The following is a 21302-nucleotide window of genomic DNA, read 5'->3' as shown; positions in this document are numbered from 1 at the left end:
ATCTCTTGTCTGCTTTACTGCATTTTACGTGAGTGTCTAAATTCAACGCTCATACGCTCAGCTCCTGACATCATTACACTATATTTACCATGTGACGCCGTCTCTGCTGGCAGCCTGCCCAGCAGGTATGATGTCATCACTGTCGTAGCAGGGGCAGGCTGAACTGGACACACACATCCCCTCCTCGTTCATGTAGGTTCCCTCTGCACAGCCACAGCCGTCCACTGAGGTGAATTTGGTCTGGCAAGAGTAGTCGGGCTGGCTGATGGACCGGCAGGTACGTTGGCAGCTGGTCATGTTGTAGCGATACACTTGTCCTACTGGACATATGCTGAATTTGCCTGGTGGGAGAGAAATGATTTGAGTAGTAAGACGAGAGTTTATCAGCTGGATGATCAGATTCTTCATGAAGGTGAATTGTTTGTTGTTGCAGATCGGGAGGGCGTGAATGGGGCCTTGTTCTTTAAAGAAACCGTTCATTACACGAATCTCATTAAATATGCAGCTGTTGATTTGTTGATTCCACAGGCCAACGGCTGTTTGACTGAATCAACCAACAAGAATTGCTTCCAGGTAGACAACTGGCAACTGATTTCATCTATCCATCCTTTCTTTTTCATCCGCTTATCCGTCGCAGGGCAGCAGGCGCAGACGCCCCTCTCCCCAGCAACACTTTCCAGCTCCTCCCGGGGGACCCTGATGTGTTCCCAGGCCACATGAGATATATATTCCCTCCAGTGTGTTCTGGGTCCACCCCGGGGCCTCCTGCCAGTTGGCCATGCCCAGAAAACCCTTAACTGGAGGCGCCCAGGAGGATCCTGATCAGAAGCCCGAACCACCTCAACTGACCCCTTTTGATGCGAAGGAGCAGCGGCTCTACTCTGAACTCCCTCCAAATGTCTGAGCTCCTCACCCTATCTCTAAGGCTGAGCCCAGACACCCCAGGGAGGAAACTCATTTCGGCTGCTAGTGTCCACGATCTCATTCTTTTAGTCACTACCCAGAGCTCATGACTGTGAGGCTCGGGACGTAGATGGACCAGTAAAACTGAGAGCTTTGCCTTGTAGCGCAGCTCCCTCTTCACCATGACAGTCCACCACACTGGCCGCATCACTGCTGAAGACGCACCAAACTGCCTGTCTATCTCGGGCAACATTTTACCCTCACTTGTGAACAAGACCCCGAGACACTTGAACTCCTTTGCCTTTGAGAAACCAAATCTACCGACACAAAGCAATGTGGATGGGGGCAGCAGCAAGACCGTTTTTTACTACCTAAAAAGATCAATATCAATTTGAGTATACACTACATTTGGAATATTTTCTCTGCTTTACCTAACACACCAACTGATCAAGTCAGCAGTAGACCAGCAACTCCCGCATTCTACGAGGTAAAATCACTGTTTTTGTAAAGAGTCTGGTGGCTTTGAGATCACGCCTTCAGTTCCCCGTTAGGAAAGGCTGTTTGACGGCAAGATAAAGTGGTGAAAATATTCCTAATATAGCATATATTTACACTGATATAGATTTTTAGGTGGGCCTGGGAGCGCTTTGGGGTCCCCCAAGAGCAGCTGGAAAACATTGCTGCGGACAGGGACATCTGGGGTGCTTTGTTTGGCCTGCTGCCCCTGCGACCTGGACCCGGGTAAGTGGATGAAGATGGATGGATGGACATGGGGGTTTTCTACCCAGAAGTTATTGTAAATAAAATTTGTGATTCTGTCAAACCACAGTACAATAAAATGGCCATGGAGTTGTACTCACCACAGACGTTGTCCCTCCAGCCCTCGATCTGGATTCCTGCGGTGGCACAGGCGTAGACATACGAGGAGACCGCAGCACACATGCAGTTCTCACTTTTCTCACAGTTACAGGTGTCGTACATGCAGTTCTGTGAGGAGACACAGTGGGTATGGACACATTAACAAGGGTACAGTGGTTTCGTTTATATTTGTCATTACAGCTTCGTGTGTGCAGACTTACATCTCTGTAGGTGTCAGGGCTAACCATATAGTGGCACGGGGCAAACACTCCTTCAGGGTCTGATATTTTGGAGCACCAATACTGGGCGTAACTCTCTAAGACACACAAACAGAAATAAAATGAAGCATTTATAAAAAAAAAAAAGATACGATTACTCCAAAATGTTGTATGGTATAGTTTCACTCAGAGGATATGATATGACAAGCAGACGTTAGAGGAGTGTCCAGCTGTACCTTTGCTGACACTTTGGCGACAGGGGTATCCAAGAGGGTGTGGTATAATGTCGGGGCAGTTTGCTCTAGTTTTCCATGAGTTGGCGAACGCTGCTGCGGTGCCCTCCACCAGCCCGCTGACCGTCCTGAAGTCATCAATCATTATGTTGTTGAAGTTTCCGCACAAACCTGATGGGTGAGGTGACACGTATTTCACATCGATACAAACATTTACAGAAGTATTCACGGCTGGAAAGATGGCAGATACTTGAATTTTAATATGACGTATCCATAAAACAAATCACTTAGTTGGGTTGTTTGTTTACTCAGTGAAAGAAAAGGGATTTCTTGAGTCAAAAGGTTGGGAACCACTGATCTACACACACTTCCCACATTGTGATGATACAACGCTGGTTGAAAACATGTGAAGTACCACAAACAAAACCACTTTTCAAAGGCTTTTTTCTTGAATATAACAGGTTGATTACAATTTGTAAATACTGGAGGCGTTTTCTGGACACTGAAACAGTAACGTTGAGACATACCAGCAGTCTGTCCTTTGTGTGAAGGTTGAGCTGTGATGAAGACCTGCATCGTGGGGACCAGCTGGACCAACACTTGAATGCCCCCCTTGAAATTAGTGAGGATGTAGTGGGACGATGGCTTAAAGACACTCAGCTCGGCTGCAGCAGTCAGAAGACATTAAAAATGCAAATCAGTGCCACAGCTTGAATTCTGTGCATGTTGCAGCATCATGTTTACCACAGATCTTTAGGTGGGTCTGTTCATCTGTTCAATACAAAACTCTTTAAACATATTTTATATTCTGCACTTGAGTTGATAGATAAGGAGTGTAACCAATGACTCTGACTCTGAGAGTCTTCTTAAACATGTTTATGTGTTTTTTAGCATGCTGTGTGTATTCTGTAAAATATTTTAAGTAACTCACGTGTAAACAGAGGGAGCTGAGAAAGAATCTGGTTCACATAGACTTGACCCAACGCCTGAATTTTAACAACCTGAGAGTTTGAGGAAAGACACATTTCAGATTATATCAAACAGGAATCCAACTGTATTTCCAAATAATTCTTGCATTTACTTTAGACCTACTTGATGCAAATTGTTGGTGAGGGTTTACACATCTTATATGTATTATATATATACAACATATATAGAGTCAGACATGGATCAGCAGTGTGCTGTGCTTACCACAGAGTTGCTGTATAAGCTCAGAGTTACAGCTCTGAGGCAGGTCCGACTTTCACCCAGACCGCACTTCACCAGGTTGACCAGCACAGTGTACATGGAGCCATTATTTGGCTGCAACACACACAGGGGCAAAACATGGGCTTTAATAAGGACTGAAAGACTGAAAACTGGTAAAATAAATTAGAGGCATTACACTCACCAACAGAAAACTAATTCCCATTAAATAGTACATAGATCCATCATACATTAAGTTTATTAGGCCTCATTGTACCCTGTAGCATTATGTGTCTTAAAAAATAGCACAACTAATTGGTTGTCAGCCATGATTCATTAACCCTCGACAGCGGCAATAACACATGAATGTATTACTAGATCTGTTTATTCCAACGGCACTGCTCACCTGGTGCATACAGCAAAAAGATTCCTAGCTTCCTGGGTTTACTTCCGCGGTACGAGGTCCACTGAATTTGCACAGCAGTGTTTCTCCTGCTGGCTCTGCCTATGAGTACCCACGCATCCCATCGACTTTACATTGTGACGACGTCACGTTTTTTAAAATTGCCCTTCTCAGCTCGAGGACAGTTTAACAAACATGTATCCTCCATGTATCAAAAAGTCATAATAGAAAGAGTCGTGCTCAGCCTTGTTTGCAGTTCGAGGTGTTCTGTCAACAGTTTTACAGATGTCTCTTTCATAATGGTGGCCTGTAGGGGAAAATGCTTTCTGGGCTGCAGGGGATTTTTTTCACTGCAATACCGCACGTGACCACTGGGAAATTGAAAGTAAGACAGACTGTATGCACTGTTCCACGGGAAGTTAGCATGAACACAAATAAGGTAACTGACTGAATGTAATAGAGCTCTATTTTTTACGTTTTTTTCTAATTGAAAAGTTTGGCTGCATGTTTAGCTAGCTAACACTGGTAGCATGCTAGCTGTGAAACACACAGAGTGGATCATACGTCCTGATGTTCATTGTCAGGCGTGCCATTACAGTGAATGGACCGTGTGTAGCAGTGTTAAGAACGACTCGCTAGGCTTGACTTTTGTTTTGTTAATGTCTGAGGCCGAAGCTGATTGTCAGAACCTCGGTTGGAGAGATGTTTGAAGGACTTTAAGAGCTTTGGGAAACTCTTTTTATGACAAGCAGCTAAAGACGTACTCTATTTCACTTTGTTTCTCATGATCGCGCTGACCGCCATTTTGTTTTCTCTTCTGTCATGTTAGAAATGCCCAAATTAATGCCCGACCTGTGTCTGTGTTGTTGTGACAGGAGCTATGCCCACATTTGATGTGTTAAATGATGCGTTACTGGTTCAGTTTTTGACTGTATTGCTACATGCGCATTTTCCACAAGATGGACACAAAGCAAAACTGGGTGGAAATGAGACTTAACTCGGGGGATGTGGACTGACTCGATCGTGCAAAAATCACCTGCTTAACTTAAAAGATGAAATGCAAAGATACGTATGCTATGAACGTTACGTCAGGCAGCCAGGAGGGCAACAATGCTTTATTAATAAAACAGTTTTTGAATCGAAAATTTGGGATTTGTCTATGCGTTACCTTAGCCAGGACGTAGGAGCAGTCCCCATGGAAGGTGTAGACTTTCCCATCAAAGGTGTTGATGTGACTTCCTCCCTCCACGGAGCAGACTCCTGGACAGTTCTTCTCCGTACACCGCCACTGGCCACTTGTACACACACTGTCAGCACACACACACACACACACGTCAGGAATTAGAGTAACTTAAGATGCATTTTTATGCAAGTGTAAAAAAAGGTCACATATTTGCTATGAGCATTAGCACTTGAAGTCATCCCATAATTGTGGCCCTAACTTAATTCTTCTAATTTTAATATTGCACACACAGTATATAAATCCTAATGTTGGCGATTATGATGAGTACTTATTTTCACTTATTATAAAAGATGAAATAAGCTGTAAACACTGATTTTACTCAGTGATCGAAAACATAACCGTGTGAACAACACGCTGAAGTAAAAACCTTGAAAAAGCAGATAAAAAAAAAAAACCTTTTTCAATCATATTTATTTGTATTTGACACCTCAAGGCACCAGAGTTTTGATCTTACCATGATCTGCAGGCGTGAGTGTACGACTGTCCTGATTGGAAGATTTTGTTGTTGTGCTTACAGGGACACTTACTGGCTACAACACAGCCACCATCCCCGATGTCATCATAGACAGTTCCTGAGGAGGTGAGGACAGATAATAATAACTGTCATGTTATATGTTTGTGTATGAGACATGGTTGTTTGCATATAGAGTAGATGTGTATGGGTACCAGCAGGGCAGCGGCAGCTGTCATAGTAGTGACTGTCACATGTCAGGCTGGCCTGAGGGGTGGAGCAGGTGTCAGTGCATGGATTGCTGTACTCCATGAACTCCATGTTGTATGGACATTTCATATCTGTGGAGACAAACACGTTAATGTAGCTGCACTGGTGACAATCAAGCAATTTTGCAAAACATGATGCAACTCTGCAGCTGATGTCTGTAATTCAGGGCCAGAACATTTAAGTGAACCGCACATCAGTAGCTGTCTTCACATGTTGGCACACTTACAGCAAAAGCTTTCATTCCTCCATTGTTGGGGCCTGCCGCCAGCGTGGACACACTGTCTGGAGAACTCTGAGATGGTTTTGCAGAGGACAGAGCTGTCATCGTCATTTTCAGCGTTGCACATATCAGCCATACAGATTTTGGTAAAGGCGTCCAGATCCAGAAGGTTTTGGCAACTACTGAATGGAGCGCTGGAGAAGATCTGCTCACAGAGTGCCTGAAAAAATAAATCAGTCAATAACACTCTTTAGATGCATACATACATACATACATACACATGGATATTTGTTTTGCTTTAATACTGTTTCTAACTTTGAGAACACATAGACAGTGAGGTGCAGACCACTGTGAGCTGCAGGGTGGTGTGAGATGCTGTGTGCTGGAGGTAATGTGCTTCCTGTTTTGATGTAGTAAGATATAGATTTGTTACTGTATTTTATTGTTGATTAAGAGCTGTACTGGTAAAGATGCTAGAATTACTAATTAATTGGTGATTAGCCTACAGTTATTTTCATCAGTAACATTCATCACAGTCAATCTACTGACTTTGAACAACCCACAGTTGAGTCTTAAGTATTAGAATAGTACATTTTCAAAGTGCTTTTTTTTCCAACCTTGACTTAAGATAGTAAAGGGCATCTCAGAGACGCCATGAGTCAGTGTGAATCTAAATGTGTAAATGTGTTTGACAAAGAGTGAAGAGTTACTTTATGGCCACAGTTCTGCTGTTGGTTGATCTCAGGCTCCTCACAGCTCTCTGTCGGCCCGTCCAACTTGGAGATGTCAGCATAGTCGGCCACAGACAGCTGAACTCCTACAGTCAATCACACAGCAATGGTTACTGTGATTATTCAGCCCAGTGTCATAAAGTTTAGTTACAACTTGCAGTTTGTACCCCTTTGTAGGGGGAATGTTCAGTGGAGAACATGTTTAAAATTAGTTTTCAAATGTGCAGTTAGTGCAGAGAGTTTTTTTACCAGGTGAAAGTCAACATTTAGTAGAGCTTCATGCAATAGACATTAGCTCCAGAACTCAAACCATGTCTGTGTTCTTGTATTTTAAGGCCAAACAGGACCTGCACTGGGATTTATTCATCTATAAAGCTTTGATATAGATGCTTCCACCCTATCTTTCATCCCTTTTTACTCCGAACAACTCAGAGAATCTTGGTACTCACTCACAGAAAATCAGGTTTTGGACCTTGTCCACTTTTGTCTCAGAATCGGCTGCAGACTGACTTGGCTGCCATCTTGTTTTTACATGAATTAGTGTATTATGGTTTTACTACCACTAGATGGCACAAATAAGTGTCCATGAACGAAGACAACAGGTCTGAGTTAAGTACAATGAAGTATAAGGTCAAGTAAGCCCAAAATGTGAGGACATGGTCTCAAAAGGATATATATACTTTGGAAAGCATTTTATTTCACCTCCATCTGATGGTGGGCTTTCACGATAAGACTATGCATGTATAATATGATGTTAATTCCACTACAGAAGAGACCTGATGATCACTAAAATTGGCTATTGGGATATAATCCACTTTACAGTATATCTGTATCAGTTATTGGCCAGATGACTTTTTATATATCGGCATATCTGATATTAGCAAAAAATCCAATATTGTGCATCCCTACTTCACATGATATCATAGCAGCATCAGCAAACACTTGAAAACAGATGAAGGGACACTGCCTCCAGGCTGCAGATGCTGCCAAAGGTGTTTCTTACAGAGTAAATATAGACTTGACATGGGTGAGTGCTAATGCACATAGTGATTTTGTGATTTTTAATTCAATTAAAACATTTATGAATTAGGTTTGATTTAATTTTGACATCAAAGTATCGAGTGTGTTGATCAGTGTAAATTATACCCACTGTGATTCATGACATCCAGGGAGGCCTTCAGACACTGCAGGCCTGATATTAAGGAATCTGTTCACACACTAAAAAGGATCTTACCGTCCTTCGTCAGATCATTAGATATCCCGTTAAAATCTCCACAGAGTCCACATGTCTGGTTCTGGTATTGACCATTCATTTCAATCTGTGAACCCAAACATCGAGCAGTTATTGGCAAAATCACAAGTTAGTTATTAATCATTTATTATTCAAAGCAGCTTTTTAAGATTTCAACATATTCTTAATGAAAATTTGATGTATGCAATTCTCCATGTAATCCATTTGGGAATTTGAGTGAGTCTAAGTCTATGGGGAATCTTAGTGTGCTGTGTGTGTGAGCACCGAAGTGGATAAGCAGTGTTTGGTTTGGGCAGTTATTGTAGGAGAGTTACGCTTTGCTTGTCCAACTGATGCACGACCTGTCGTTAAGTCAGCAACTTTCACACGCTTACTTAAAGCAGATAGCCTCATATTTATATCATAAGACAAAACATGCTTACGAGCATGTGGGGTGGAAACCGCACACGACGCTGTGCTGCTGCCAGAGGAGCCGCTGAATGAGTTCCCTCTGAGCAGTAAGTCGCTAAAAGAGTGTGAGAAGTCCGGGGCTGTTCATAAAACATTCAGGACGCCACAGTTTATTCCACTCTACTGAAGCTGCTCCTCTTTTTGGAACCACCACGGAGTTGGTAACAGCCTAATTTCGCTTTCAGCTATGCTTGTTGTTGCCGTGGGTAACAGTATGACGGCAGTATGTCAACCAGTTGAAAAACCATGAGTATCATGATATGGATTTTTCATATATTAAAAAATATACTGATATTATGGTGAATGAGATGATATGGCACACCCGTACCTGCAGCACACTATACAATAGTGGGTGTGACTATAAGTGACCAATCATAAGAGAGCCAGTGCTTCCAGTTTCTCCTCCAAAACTGTTAAAAATCAGGTCAGTTTGAACATGCAGAACTCTACTTCCAGAGCACAGTTAACCTCTTGTGAACATCTAAGCCCTCCAGCGCTTGCCAAGCAGACACGTGCGGCCACTTCTTATTTCTTATTTCTTGCAGCTACCTGTACAACTCTGCTGTTGAATTGGTCTTGTATCGTGTGAGTTTAATATATGCACGTGTGAAATAACAGAATTTGCCCTTGAGTATATTTTATTGCGCTTGTAAAACGTGTGACATATATCTGACATCACACATTTGCATTGTCATTTATAGGCCTGGTTGATTAATATTGTTTGCCTATCACTCCAGGACATATCCCACAACTTTACCCAGTGACTCACTGCTGCTTTGCAATTATCCTTGATCAATATTTGAGCTCCTTCCTGTTGCCTTAGTCACGGAGCTTACTCCTCTAAGTGCATTTCATCTCTCTCAAAACAGATCTGTGACATTTGAAGTCAGGCCAACTGATTTTGGTGTGGATGGTGCCATTGGCGTTTATAGAGTAGTTCATGTTTGCACTTAAACTCTGATGGGCAGGAACTTGTCTTTGAATCATGCGGCAACCTTGGAGGCTGAAAATGAAGCCAAAGTGCCAAAAACTGCAATTCCATAAATGGCCACTTGGGGCTGGCTTAAAAAACTGACCCCCATATTTAAGTTCTAATTTTAACGTTCATGACAACTGTACACGGGGTGAATTTATATATAACTCACCCGTTTACATTTTATTAAGGCTTAAAGTTACGCATTTTTAAGGCCGTCTGAGTCAGATCCACCTTTTCCTCCTCCAAAGTATTTCTTAACACTCCAAAAGTCATTTTAACCATGTTCATTATTTAATTTTTGAGAGATGCTCCTATGACTCCACATTGTGTGAAAACGTGCAGTTTTGCACCACATTCAATTTTGCACAATAATGTCATTATGAGTGTACAACATAATGACATGGAAGACAGAAGCCTCAGCTTTCTGCTGCAGAAAGAATGAATGTTTTAGCTATTATGGTTTTTATTTTGCAAACAACAATCTGCAGCAGCTATGCTAAAATTTGTGGGGAACATTCCAGTGTACTTACGGCAAAATACCATGTTTACACGGCACGTAAGGTAACGTAAGGTCATGGTGCGATCATGGGAAAGACAGAAGCCTTAGCTGTCTGCTGCAAAAAGAATAAATGCTGTATCTAAGGGTTAAAGGGCGACACTAGAGGAGAATAAAGTTAAAACTTTTAGCGAACACATATTGCCATGAAACCTTCCAAGATAATTACTTACAGTAAGACCTTTTTTATATTATGGTTTTCTGGTTTTCATACATTTCCAGAACAGAGATCTTCATGTTGGATAAAGTCAGGTTTAAAATTCTTGTGTTACTTTGTCGACACGTTGGAGTCAAAGAATCTTACAGGGGACGTTTTTGTATATCTGTTTTTATCGCTCCATAAATCAGGAAATACTGATAATATATAATAAAAAAGGAATTTTCAATGTGTCTTTTTTAGGGATAAGATGTTCTATAAATCAGGCTGTGAGTGATGTATGAACAAACCCCTCTGTAAAAACCTACAGAATAAAGACAGGAATAAAACTGGAAGGTTTGGTGCATGTTAGTGCTTCTGAATATGAGATTTTTCGGTCAGAGTTTGAGCAAAAGAAAAACTCTTTGATAAAACAGTCTCTAAAGATATGTGTTGTAAAATTCCATACATTTCAGGTTATCTCAATTTTTATGTTTAAACATGCAAAGGAGGCATCACTGCCTTATATATGTGCTTATTGTAAACATTTCCAGAAGAGAAATCTGAACTTGAATAAACACCTAAATGTGTTGTGTCGTCTAAAGGAAGTTACGGAAGCAAATAGTTCAAAATCTCAAGATTGACCGATGCATGAAAAAACGATGTTCTGGCCTGGGGTGTCACCTTAACTGCTCATCGTTAGAAGGAATGTTTGCATGTACTACACGCCCTCAGGAGTTGATGCCTCCTCTCAAAATGGATGAGCTCCGACTCAATATTTAAAGAGCCGTAGGTATCAGCGGCAATTACGTTGCACTTTTATCAGACTCTTCTGTGAAAAGGGCTGATAGGACTGAACTACACTGGCTGTTTTCATCGGACTTATCAAGTATGTTGCTCAAGTGCAACACTCCGGCTGTTGTGTGTGGTTTTAATGGCTTTTGGGCAACAATGGCGTTTGTGGCAAAGAGGGATTAGCTCTATCAGACTGTGGCGCCACACACACACACACACACACAATACCTGCTCAAAAGGTTGATTGTTGGTTTGGTCTTTTCGTGAGAATTGTCGATAACAATAATAAAATGATAAGATAACTCCAGCCTTATCCTTTCAACAATGAAAACAGCTTAAGACTAAGTGTGTACTTATATGCATGCATAACAAGCATGTGCAGGAACGCATTAATGCATTTACACACAGTCATATCCTGTTGAGTTGTTTACAACAGCCTCACAATGTGTAACTTTGTCAGTGTGACTATTAACTTGGACACATAGCAGCGCTTGTGTGCATATGACAGGGTGTGTCACATACATCCAGCGAGTCGTCCTTGTTCCACACGACTGTTATTCCTAGCTTGGCTTCGACCATGACACTGTTTGAGTCCCCCATGACTGTCACCCCGAATGAGACGTGTGGCAGAGTCACCCTGAAACCAAGACAGAGAGTTAGTGAGAACGAAAGACAGAAAGCAGCAGGTGGCACATGAGCTCAGAGACATAGATACTTTATTAATCCTGAGAGAAATTAAGGTCATACTCTAATGAGAGACAAAGTAGTAACCGTGTGTTCTGTGAATGACATCACAGAAAGTCTCTTTTGTGAGGAACCCAAGCTCTATTTTTATGGGGTTTTTTTAACATACTGTGGCATTTTATTTACCTATAAAAACATTTGATTCAATTTTATTTTCCAGATTAATAATAAATTGTGGTTTTAAAAATACATGTATTAGTTGTTGTTAGTTTTGAGTAGAAACAGACTGTCAGTGTTCATGACCCCCTTTAAAATACCTGATGTCATTTTCATGTCTAAGTGCCTAACGAGACAGCACTTTCTGAAACTAGTCCAGTAATGAGGAGACCGCTGCAGCCGGCAGTGTCAACACTCGGAGCATTTTTGCACCATAAATGCACATCCATTTAAAGTGCTTGTTTTTGCCATTGACAGGCTCAGATTGTTATAACACGTGTTTGACAACAGTGAATGTAGTTTGCAGATGGAGATAGAGAAACCCACATAGAAATGAAATATATGTACATATATTTAATTTTAAGAATAACCTTTAAGAATAGACAATTCGATTTTTTTATATATCTACAAATACAAATTTCACTATGGGTATGTCATATATGTTATAAACTTATATCTTCATTTATCCAAAGGATGTGTATATGTGATAATATGCATTGCATGCATTACATTTCCATATGGGAAACTATCTCTGTGACAACTGACATATATCACATACATAAAAACATATGTATTTCTATAAGTGTCTAGTATATGTTCACAAGGTATAACATCATTAAAAATGTCCACCATATAGATATAATTCACATATATTCATATCACATACTCTATATGTTATGTGCATATATACCTCCCAAAGCCCGTCAATATATGTTGATGTTATATATGTAAGTATAAAAGACAGACATGCATGTTTGATTTTTTGTTTGTTTGTTTTTCTTGGTCAACCTGCAGCATTAAATGTAAATATCTGACTAGAGTCTCCGGCTGTAACATGAAACATATGAGGCGTGGTGTCTCTCAAACTTACGTCTGTCCGTTGACTTCCACTGATTTCTGCGACAGCTCCACCACAGAGCCGTCAAACATCATAATGATGTTGCTGATGGTGGGGACGTCGTCAACCACCTTGCGCCTCATCTGGATGTTGAAATTTTCGTAGCTTTCCCCACACTGGTAGGTGGTGACATGGTTACAGGTGGAGGGAAGCTGGAAGAAATTTCCATCAAAGGTCTTCCAGTGATAGCTTCCCCATGTGGTGCACACTCGGCCGATGTGATTTGCACTTGCTAGAACAAAATTAACAAGGTAAAACATCATTTTAACTGAAGACAACAATTAAAAGCATTAAGTGTTGAGCAAAAACTGATTTTGGGGCGTTTGCGCAGTTACCTGTCATCAGCTCCGGCCTCTGAAGAGACGGAATGATGTTTACTGTAGATAAAGAGAAGAAGAAAAATCATTTCAATATGGAAATGTTTCCCACAGTTTATATCATATATTCAAGACTCTAATCTTCAAAACACAACGCCATAGGTTGTTTCTACAGCAGCTTATTGTGGACACCATGTTTACTTTTAGTGTCGCAGCGACCTCTCGTGGCCATTCATGATTGGAGCAAAGGCGAGAGTCAGGTGACATGGTGTACCAGGGGAGTCCAAACTTTTTAATGTGAAAATAACTCAAAAACATTCACAAACAAACTGTTTAATCTTTCAGTTAAAATGTATTCAAGTTTTCCACTGCTCTTGAAAGCAGTGGCTCTTAACTGTCGACTTCCCTGCTACCTAGCAGGAAATGTTTTTTGTTTGGTAACCGTTTGTTTGCTTTTTACCATCTGATTATGAAAACACATCAGTTCCGCCTGCATGGTTCCTGCTTCACACATGTCTACAGATTTTATGATAGGCCTGCCGTTGTGAGGTGAAGGGAAAAATGCAAAGTGATCTTGCCTGATTAACCAATATTGTGTGGCAGGCCACATATAGTATATTTTGAAAGTCTAGCAAGGGGCGTTTAAAATTGGTCTGCGCACCATGCTTGGCTCTTGGGCCAGACTTTGGACATTCCTGTGGTATACAGCGCAATTAAGTCCATGTCAGGATCTTGTTGATGTGCATAGAGTGGTCAAAAAACACAGGACTTTGAGCCAGGAGACCACCGTTTGTATCCCAGGTGAAACCAAAAGTCAACAATGAGATATTACTTATCCTCCTGAGACACAAACTTTTGTTTGGTATACATTTTTAATTTCCCCTAGCCATTCGGGATCAGTAGGATCCAATAGGTATAAAAACTAAACATTGTCAATGATAATTAAGACCCAGTGTCTTCATAACGAGTGCTTCCAAATTAAAAGTGTCTTAGTTTTTTACTGTTGCTAAAATTGGTCAAATTTGTTGCCGTATCAAACTACAAACATTGTTAATCATAAATAAACAAGTTTCAACCATAACGTGATCAGGTTTTGGATCTTGTCCACGTTTGTGTCAGAATCGGCTGCAGACTGACTCGGCAGAGATGGCTGCCATCTTGTTTTCACATGGATTAGTGTATTGTGCTCTTACTGCCACTAGATGGCACAAAGAAGTGTCCACAAACAAGGACAACAGGTCTTAGTTAAGTAGAATGAAGTCTAAGGTCAAGTAAACCAGTATAGTAATCCAGTAAAGTTACGTGCATACATAACTTTACATTGCATACATAATTTAGTGCCATTAATTAACGTTTAGACATGTTACATAAAGTCTTGTTACGTAAAGTCATGTTAGATTAAGACTTGGCCATCTGAGGTGCCACTGCATTATCCTAAACTAAGATTGCCCAGTCAAGGGTGAGGCTGTCGTTGGAATCAGCTGTTTGACATTATTTTAATACTTTTCTTTGCACTTTATACCATAACTCTGTTTTTTGTTTTGTCCAGGATGATTGTAATTAATGCCAAAAACCATGGACACACCTGGGAGGTGTGTTCATGTGTTCCAGGCAGGTAGAAATTCTTTGTCATATAGGTGAAGATGTCTCATGAGTCACAGGACTCTGTTTACTGATTGGCTGCAGGTGTCCTCTGGGGGCAGTTCACTGCTATGAGTTATCCTCAACTTTACTTTGGCTGCAGAATCAAATGGCCGCCGCAGCTTTCTGTTGACTTTGCATCGCAACTTGCTGCAGGCTGCGCTTTGCCGCTGCTTGGTGTGTCTTCTGCGTGACAAACGAATCTTGGGCTGTGCAGCAAAAGGTACTGGAAGTGGCATTTAAAGTTTAAAGTCCCACTGATTGTCACACACCTGAGTGTGTGAAATTTGTTCTCTGCATTTGACCCATCCCCTGAGGGAGCGGTGAGCAGCAGCGGTGCCGTGCTCGGGAATCATGTGGTGATCTAACCCCCCAGTTCCAACCCCTGATGCTGAGTGCCAAGCAGGGAGGCAGTGGGTCCCATTTTTATAGTCTTTGGTATGCCCCGGCCAGGGATCGAACCCACGATCTCCCAGTCGCTGGGGCGCAGTTTGTATGAGAGATTTGTATTGGACATTTAAAGTTTGTCAACACAATATTTTGCCTTATTTTAATGTTGCATTAACACCGTTACATTTGCGTGGTGCCATGCTGTTGTACAGGTCTATTAAACATTTAAATTAAAGTTTTATCCACAGGAATATACGAACTGTGAAATACAGTAATGTTGAGTATCAGAGACAGAAATAGTAGATGCATGCTACGTGTTTGCACATATGCACATCATCATCTTCATCTCTTAAATCACGTTTAAAAAATTCACTCTACTTACACTTTATGACATTTTGATTCACCTTACCGTTTTTACCATGTGCGACATTTGTTTCATTCTCTATGATTTTAAATATGAACTGTTTTTATTGTAAAGCACTTTGTAACAGCATTTTGAAATGTGCTATATAAATAAAGCTTATTAGTATTGTTATTATCTTGACACCTCTGCTTAAGTCAGGGCCCAACTAGGCTCCTTCAAATAATACATATAACTCAAAACTTATACATATTTAGTATCTTTGGAGATGTTTTTGGTAGGTTAGGGTTAGGGTTAGTCTGTACGGACTGCAACAGTAACAGATGACTGACGACTTTTAATCAGCTGCTTTAGGCTTTGAATTCAAATGTAATAGTCTAAGTAGGTGAGTTACATCATCCGGCATCTTTGGAGTTTCTCATGATATTTTACAGATGAATTTTAGAAGTTATGAAAACAAGATATGAACTATCTTAATTCACCTTACACAAAAATGAACTTCTGTTAACAACAGCCAGTCATCCTCTCTGTAACCTGCTCCACTGTCTTACACTGTGTGTAGTGAAGCTGAAGCTGTAACACACTCACCAGTCTGAGAAAGTGAGCCGCCGACCAGCAGCGTCAGGTAGATGAGCCCTAATGTAGTTTTGAGTCCGTCTGTCCCCATGTTTGGTCCCGAGGACTGACCCGCTATGAGAGCAATTACCTGTGAGACAAACTGCTTTATAACCAGGGAAGGCGGAGCTAAGACAGAGCGTAAGGCAGCTCCACCACATATGAATTTACATATTCAATAAATACCTGACAGTGCACACAAGGTTACTATGTGTTTACTCAGCAAATAGATTACCACCTCCATCACTACACTCACGAACTTGTTCCATCTACAAACCTCAGATGCAATACAGAGCCAACAGGAGGATGTGGTCTTTTGTAATCAGTACACAAAACTTTTTTGCAGCTGTCAGTATCCTGGAACAAGATGGAATACTCCAGAACATAATTTATCATGGCACGATGGGTTAAACGGCGTGTTTAGATGGAGCCTTCCTGCAGTTACATATTTAAAAGTCTAAGTTTAAAGAGTTTTAAACATTTAACCAAAAAACAAAATTTGAAAAACTCTTCATCAGTGTCTCTTTACAGAAATCATGACCCGGCTACTGAAGTTAATCCACAGACCTTATTGTGAGCAGTGTTATGTAGGAAGCATGGCTGCGTTCCAAATCACATACTTTTTCTTTTTACTTTTCGTAGGTAGTGCAGCTGACCTTTATAACGACCGTACTGTTGCATGCAATATGCACATAATCAGAATGTAAGTAAGTAAGTAAGTAAATTTATTTATATAGCACTTCTCACAGAGAGGACTCACAAAGTGCTTCACAAGATAAAATACAAAAAATACAACAACAGAAACAATGCAAAATACACAACAACAAATAAAAAGTAAAGTGCAGCAAAATGCAGAGATGATACAATGGACAATTAATGGAAATCACGCCTAAACAGATGTGTTTTTAACTGCTTTTTAAAAGTGTCCACAGAAGAGGCCGCTCTCAGCTCATGAGGTAGTGCATTCCACCATTTCGGTGCAACAGCCTTAAAGGCTCTATCACCTTTTGTCTTTAATCTTGTGTGAGGGACAGTAAGTAGGTGGCCTTCAGTGGACCGCAGTGACCTGACAGGACAGTGAAAGGACACCAGATCCGTCACGTATGTAGGTGCTTGACCATGGAGGGCTCTGTAAGTGATGGTTAGAATCTTGTACTGGATCCTGAAATTAACAAGGAGCCAGTGCAGGGATGCCAGGACTGGAGTGATGTGAGTCAACTTATGAGATCTGGACAGAAGCCTGGCGGCCGCGTTCTGGACCAGCTGGAGGCGGTCTAATGAAGTTTTATTTCGACAGGTGAAAAGAGAATTACAGTAATCCAGACGTGAGGAAACAAAAGCATGGAGGATCATTTCTAGCTCGGAATAAGTTAACATGGATCTGAGTTTGGAAATGTTTTTGAGGTGGAAAAAGCAGGAGCGAGTGACAGTTTTGATGTGGTCATCGAAGAGCATGGCCTGATCAAATGTGACCCCAAGGTTTCTCAAACTGGGGCGCACATTTGCACTGAGGGACCCTAAGCAGCTGGCCACTTTAGATGCTGAGGCATCAGGTGCAATAATTAAAATTTCAGTTTTAGCTGCGTTCAACTGAAGGGAGTTAGAAGACATCCAGTCCTTAATTACATTCATACAATCGTACAGTTAGTCAATTCCATCGGTCCTATCAGGATTAAAACTACTTGCGCGCTGACAACCTGGTCTTACTCTGAAGTCGTCGAAATCCGGCGCCTGGTCAGTGACTTTCACCGTCAAACACCAAAGAAAGAAGCCGTCCTTTGCATGATCTGCATGATCCACGGCCGGACACCGTTATTATTTAGCAATGCCTGGCAGTGTCAGGGGGAAACGCAGCGTTGCAACAACAAAAATTAAGGTGGTGGAAGTCTGAGTGGGGCAGGCGGGAGGGGAGGATGGGTCTAGCAGTGGCCGACTCTCACCCAGGAGGCTGGTGTTCGCTTCCTGTAAGATTATAAACCCTGTTCTTTTTTCCTAAACCCAACCATGTGTGTTTGTTGTTGAAGTAAAAAACATCACTTTGCAGTGTTGCATTGATGTACATTTATTTTGAAAGAGACTGTATGCAAACTGTACATTTCCTGTGAAAACAGAGGTGTATTTTGAAAACAGACAATGCATGTAACAGGCTGAAGTTGACACGGCGTCCCAGCAACAATGTGGATATGTGGATGTGGAAAGTCCGTGACTAAATGTCGATATGTGATGAGGTCGGACTGAGAATGTGTTGGCCCTGAACTTTGACCCTCTCGCTCATGTATTCGTTACTTTTGAGATCGAACAAACCACCATTTATTGTGCTCACCGGAGACCGAGGTCAACATGGAGAGCTCTGCGGTTGTTACTTTGCAATGCACAAGTTTTTTTTTTTTTTTAAGATTATTTTTTTGGGCTTTTGCCTTTAATGTACATAACAGAGTGAAATGGGGTGAGAGAGAGAGAGCATGGGGTGACATGCAGCAAATGGTTGCAAGCCGGAGTCGAACCTGCAACCGCTGCAGCGAGGCATCACCTCTGTGCATGGGGCGCCGGCACTATCCACTACGCTACCGATGCCCCAGTGCACGAAGTTCTTACTAGTGGTCGACAAAGTATACTACTCTATTACTTGAGTCAAAGTACAGATACCTCTGGTCAGATATTACGCCAATAAAGGGGTGAGTTGCCGAGTCAAGTTATTACTTCAGTTAAAGTACTGGAGTAATTGCTTTTAAAAAACGCAAAAAGTTTTCAAAGTACTTTTTATTATGTCAACACATTGTTGTATATCATCACAGAACATTTACAGACTCTAAAACAACCCACTAAATGCTCTGACTTGTTGTAGAAGCAAGTAAAGAGGTCATAATTTGTAGGCTAGGTTAATTCAACTTCTAAACATCATTTCCAGAACTATTTAATAGCTTTTCCTCTCCTCTCTACCTGTGAGCTGTCCCAGTCTGAGTAGGGCATGCGTGAGGTAGAAGTACGGGAACACCACTTCGACAAACAAACCACGCACAGCACTGCATGATCTGGGCTGACGATCTGGACTTTTGCATTTTAGAAAAGAGGAAAAAAAATCATCCACTGACTTCAAATATATATTATAAACATGTCTTTGCATTGAGTTGTGCAATAATTGGTGTTGGTGACACCTGCTGTCGTTGTTGTTCCTGATTGTTGTGGACACTCCTCTCAGAGAGGCTGTTGCTGGGCGGGTCATTCACTCACATATGGATCCCGTCATGCAGTAACGTGTTCTCTGACTCAACTGTGGTTTGAACCTCACCTGTTTGAACCCCACCATATAATTTGCCATTCCTGCTTGTTAAGTAACACTGATGATGGCTCTGTGCCTGAAACGTGTCACTCTCTGTTTTCTTTGTCCTCCTTAAATAAACAGACTTATGCTTTATTTATTCACAATTATCTCTCTATCCCAACTCTTCCTCTAATCAGCTGGTTACAGGCGTTCGCTCTCCTCTTAAACCAATCAAACTTTGCCACGATCAATTTTGAGCAAAATTGTCATGCCCTCCACCACCCCATCCAAAGCCCAGGACAAGCTCATCAAAAGCCCACTACTCTTCACATCCAGCTCCTCAGCTCCCTCTTCATCTCTCCAATCTACTGCATCTTTACCACCCTCTTTAAACATATGACATCACCATGGGGTCTGTACATGGATCTGTAGATGTGAATAAATATTAATTTCCCTCAAAACGAGTCTCTCCTGATTGAAGTAAATTTATCTGTATGTGCCAGTGTTCTGTTTGGTTTTGGAGCCTCACCACAAAAGTGCACCCGAAGTATTATTCAAGATTTGGGAGTTTTTCACTGTAAGGCCAGGAAAAGATCGTGTTTATGGTTCAAAGAAACCACCATTTATTGTTGGTAAGAGATTGGATGTTAGTTATCAGGTCAGGACAGGACAGTGGACAGTCATTATTTGCAGGGGGTCTGGGTGCACTATTTGTCAAGCCATTTGAGATAATAGAATTCCTAAATATCTGTAGATCATTTGGGACAAACATGATAGTTGCAAAGGAAAAAAAAAATCCTCCTGTCGAGTCGACCTCCTTTTTAGTTGCTAACTGTTCTCCAGCTGTTTTCATTATTCTGAAACCATGAAATAATTGGGGGTAACTAATTTTCACACCACTTATTGGGTTGTCACACTGCTTAGCCTTCCTGGTAAAATTTACTCCCGAGTGCTGGGCAGGAGGCTCAGAACGATCATCAAACAGTGGACCAGTTCTTTACCCTTGGGGGGCTGCTGGAGGGCTCGTGGGAGTTTGCCCATCCAGTCTAGATGTGTTCTGTGGACTTGGAGATTTGGAGAAAGCTTGCAACTGCTCCCATGGGGAGTCTTGTGGGGGTACTGCAGGAAGACGGTGTTTCCAGTAGTGGTGGCCTCCATCAGGGTTGTCCTTCGTCACCGTTTCAACATGGAAAGGATCTCAAGGCACAGCCAGAGGGAAGAAGGGTTCTGGTTTTTGCAGATGATGTGGTTCTGTTGGCTTCATCACATTGTGACATCCAGCACGCACTGGGGAGGTTTACAGTCGAGTGTGAAGCAGCCCTTTGAGAGTTGGCACCTCCAACTGTGAGGCCATGGTCCTCTGCTGGAAATTGGTGGATTGCCCCCTCTGGGTTGGGAGAGAGTTACTGCCTCAAGCAAAGGAGTTCACGTATCTTTTTGTGTGTGTGTGTGTTCCTGAATTTGTAAAGCGTCTTTGAATGCCTTGAAAAGCGCTATATAAGTATAATTTATCATTATTATTATTATTATCTCAGTAGTCTTGTTCACAAGCGAGGTTAAAATGGACAGGAGGTTTGGTGCAGCAGACCGCTGTGGTAAAGAGGGACGTTAAGCTCTTGATTTACTGGCTTATTTATGTCCCAACCCTCACCTATGCTCATGAGCTGTGGGTACATGTCAGTGAAAATTCTGAGCTTTGGGTAGTGTCCGAAAGAATGAGATCGGAGATACAAGTTTCCAAAATGAGTTTCCCCCGAAGGGATGCTGGGCTCAGCCTTAGAGATAGGGTGAGGAGCTGAGATATCTGGAGGGAGCTCGGAGTAGAGCTGCTGCTCCCTCGCATCGAAAAGGGTCAGTTGAGGTGGTTTAGGCATCTGATTAGGATCTTCCTCCCATTAGAGGAGATTCATGTTCGTCAAACTGGTAGGAGGCCCCGGGGCAGACCCAGAACATGGTGGAGGGATTACATATCTCATCTGGCCTTGGAACGCCTCGGGAAGAGCTGGAAAGCGCTGATGAGAAGACGGACATCTGGAGG

The 21302-nt window shown here is 41.8% G+C and overlaps 2 protein-coding genes across 2 annotated transcripts in view; both read right to left on the bottom strand.

The window, feature by feature from the left end:
• The window catches only part of LOC125879511 (mucin-5B-like), a 43780-nt gene extending 37669 nt beyond the window's left edge, over positions 1-6111 (bottom strand). Inside the window, exons 1-11 of the mRNA XM_049561447.1 lie at positions 5991-6111; positions 5710-5835; positions 5498-5615; positions 4969-5107; positions 3404-3514; positions 3144-3213; positions 2740-2877; positions 2216-2383; positions 1983-2077; positions 1764-1890; positions 89-341 (exon numbers count right to left, since the gene is read on the bottom strand). Of these exons, the coding sequence (XP_049417404.1) occupies positions 89-341; positions 1764-1890; positions 1983-2077; positions 2216-2383; positions 2740-2877; positions 3144-3213; positions 3404-3514; positions 4969-5107; positions 5498-5615; positions 5710-5835; positions 5991-6111 (1466 nt within the window). The remainder of the gene's footprint in view (positions 1-88; positions 342-1763; positions 1891-1982; positions 2078-2215; positions 2384-2739; positions 2878-3143; positions 3214-3403; positions 3515-4968; positions 5108-5497; positions 5616-5709; positions 5836-5990) is intronic.
• Positions 6112-6135: 24 nt separating this feature from the next.
• On the bottom strand, positions 6136-16061 carry LOC125899610 (mucin-5AC-like; the record flags this gene model as incomplete). Its single annotated transcript, XM_049594046.1, has 7 exons — positions 15976-16061; positions 13014-13055; positions 12652-12910; positions 11403-11517; positions 7950-8034; positions 6695-6801; positions 6136-6204 (listed from the first exon to the last, which is right to left on the bottom strand). Coding segments are annotated over exons 1-7 (756 nt in total), but the record flags the coding sequence as incomplete, so codon positions are not given.
• Between the last annotated feature and the right edge of the window lie 5241 nt (positions 16062-21302).

Source organism: Epinephelus fuscoguttatus, linkage group LG2, assembly GCF_011397635.1.
Source record: "Epinephelus fuscoguttatus linkage group LG2, E.fuscoguttatus.final_Chr_v1".
NCBI classification, from domain to species: Eukaryota; Metazoa; Chordata; class Actinopteri; order Perciformes; family Serranidae; genus Epinephelus; species Epinephelus fuscoguttatus.
The sequence above is the reverse complement of the archived record's forward strand: the minus strand, read 5'-3'. Positions and strand labels throughout refer to the sequence as shown.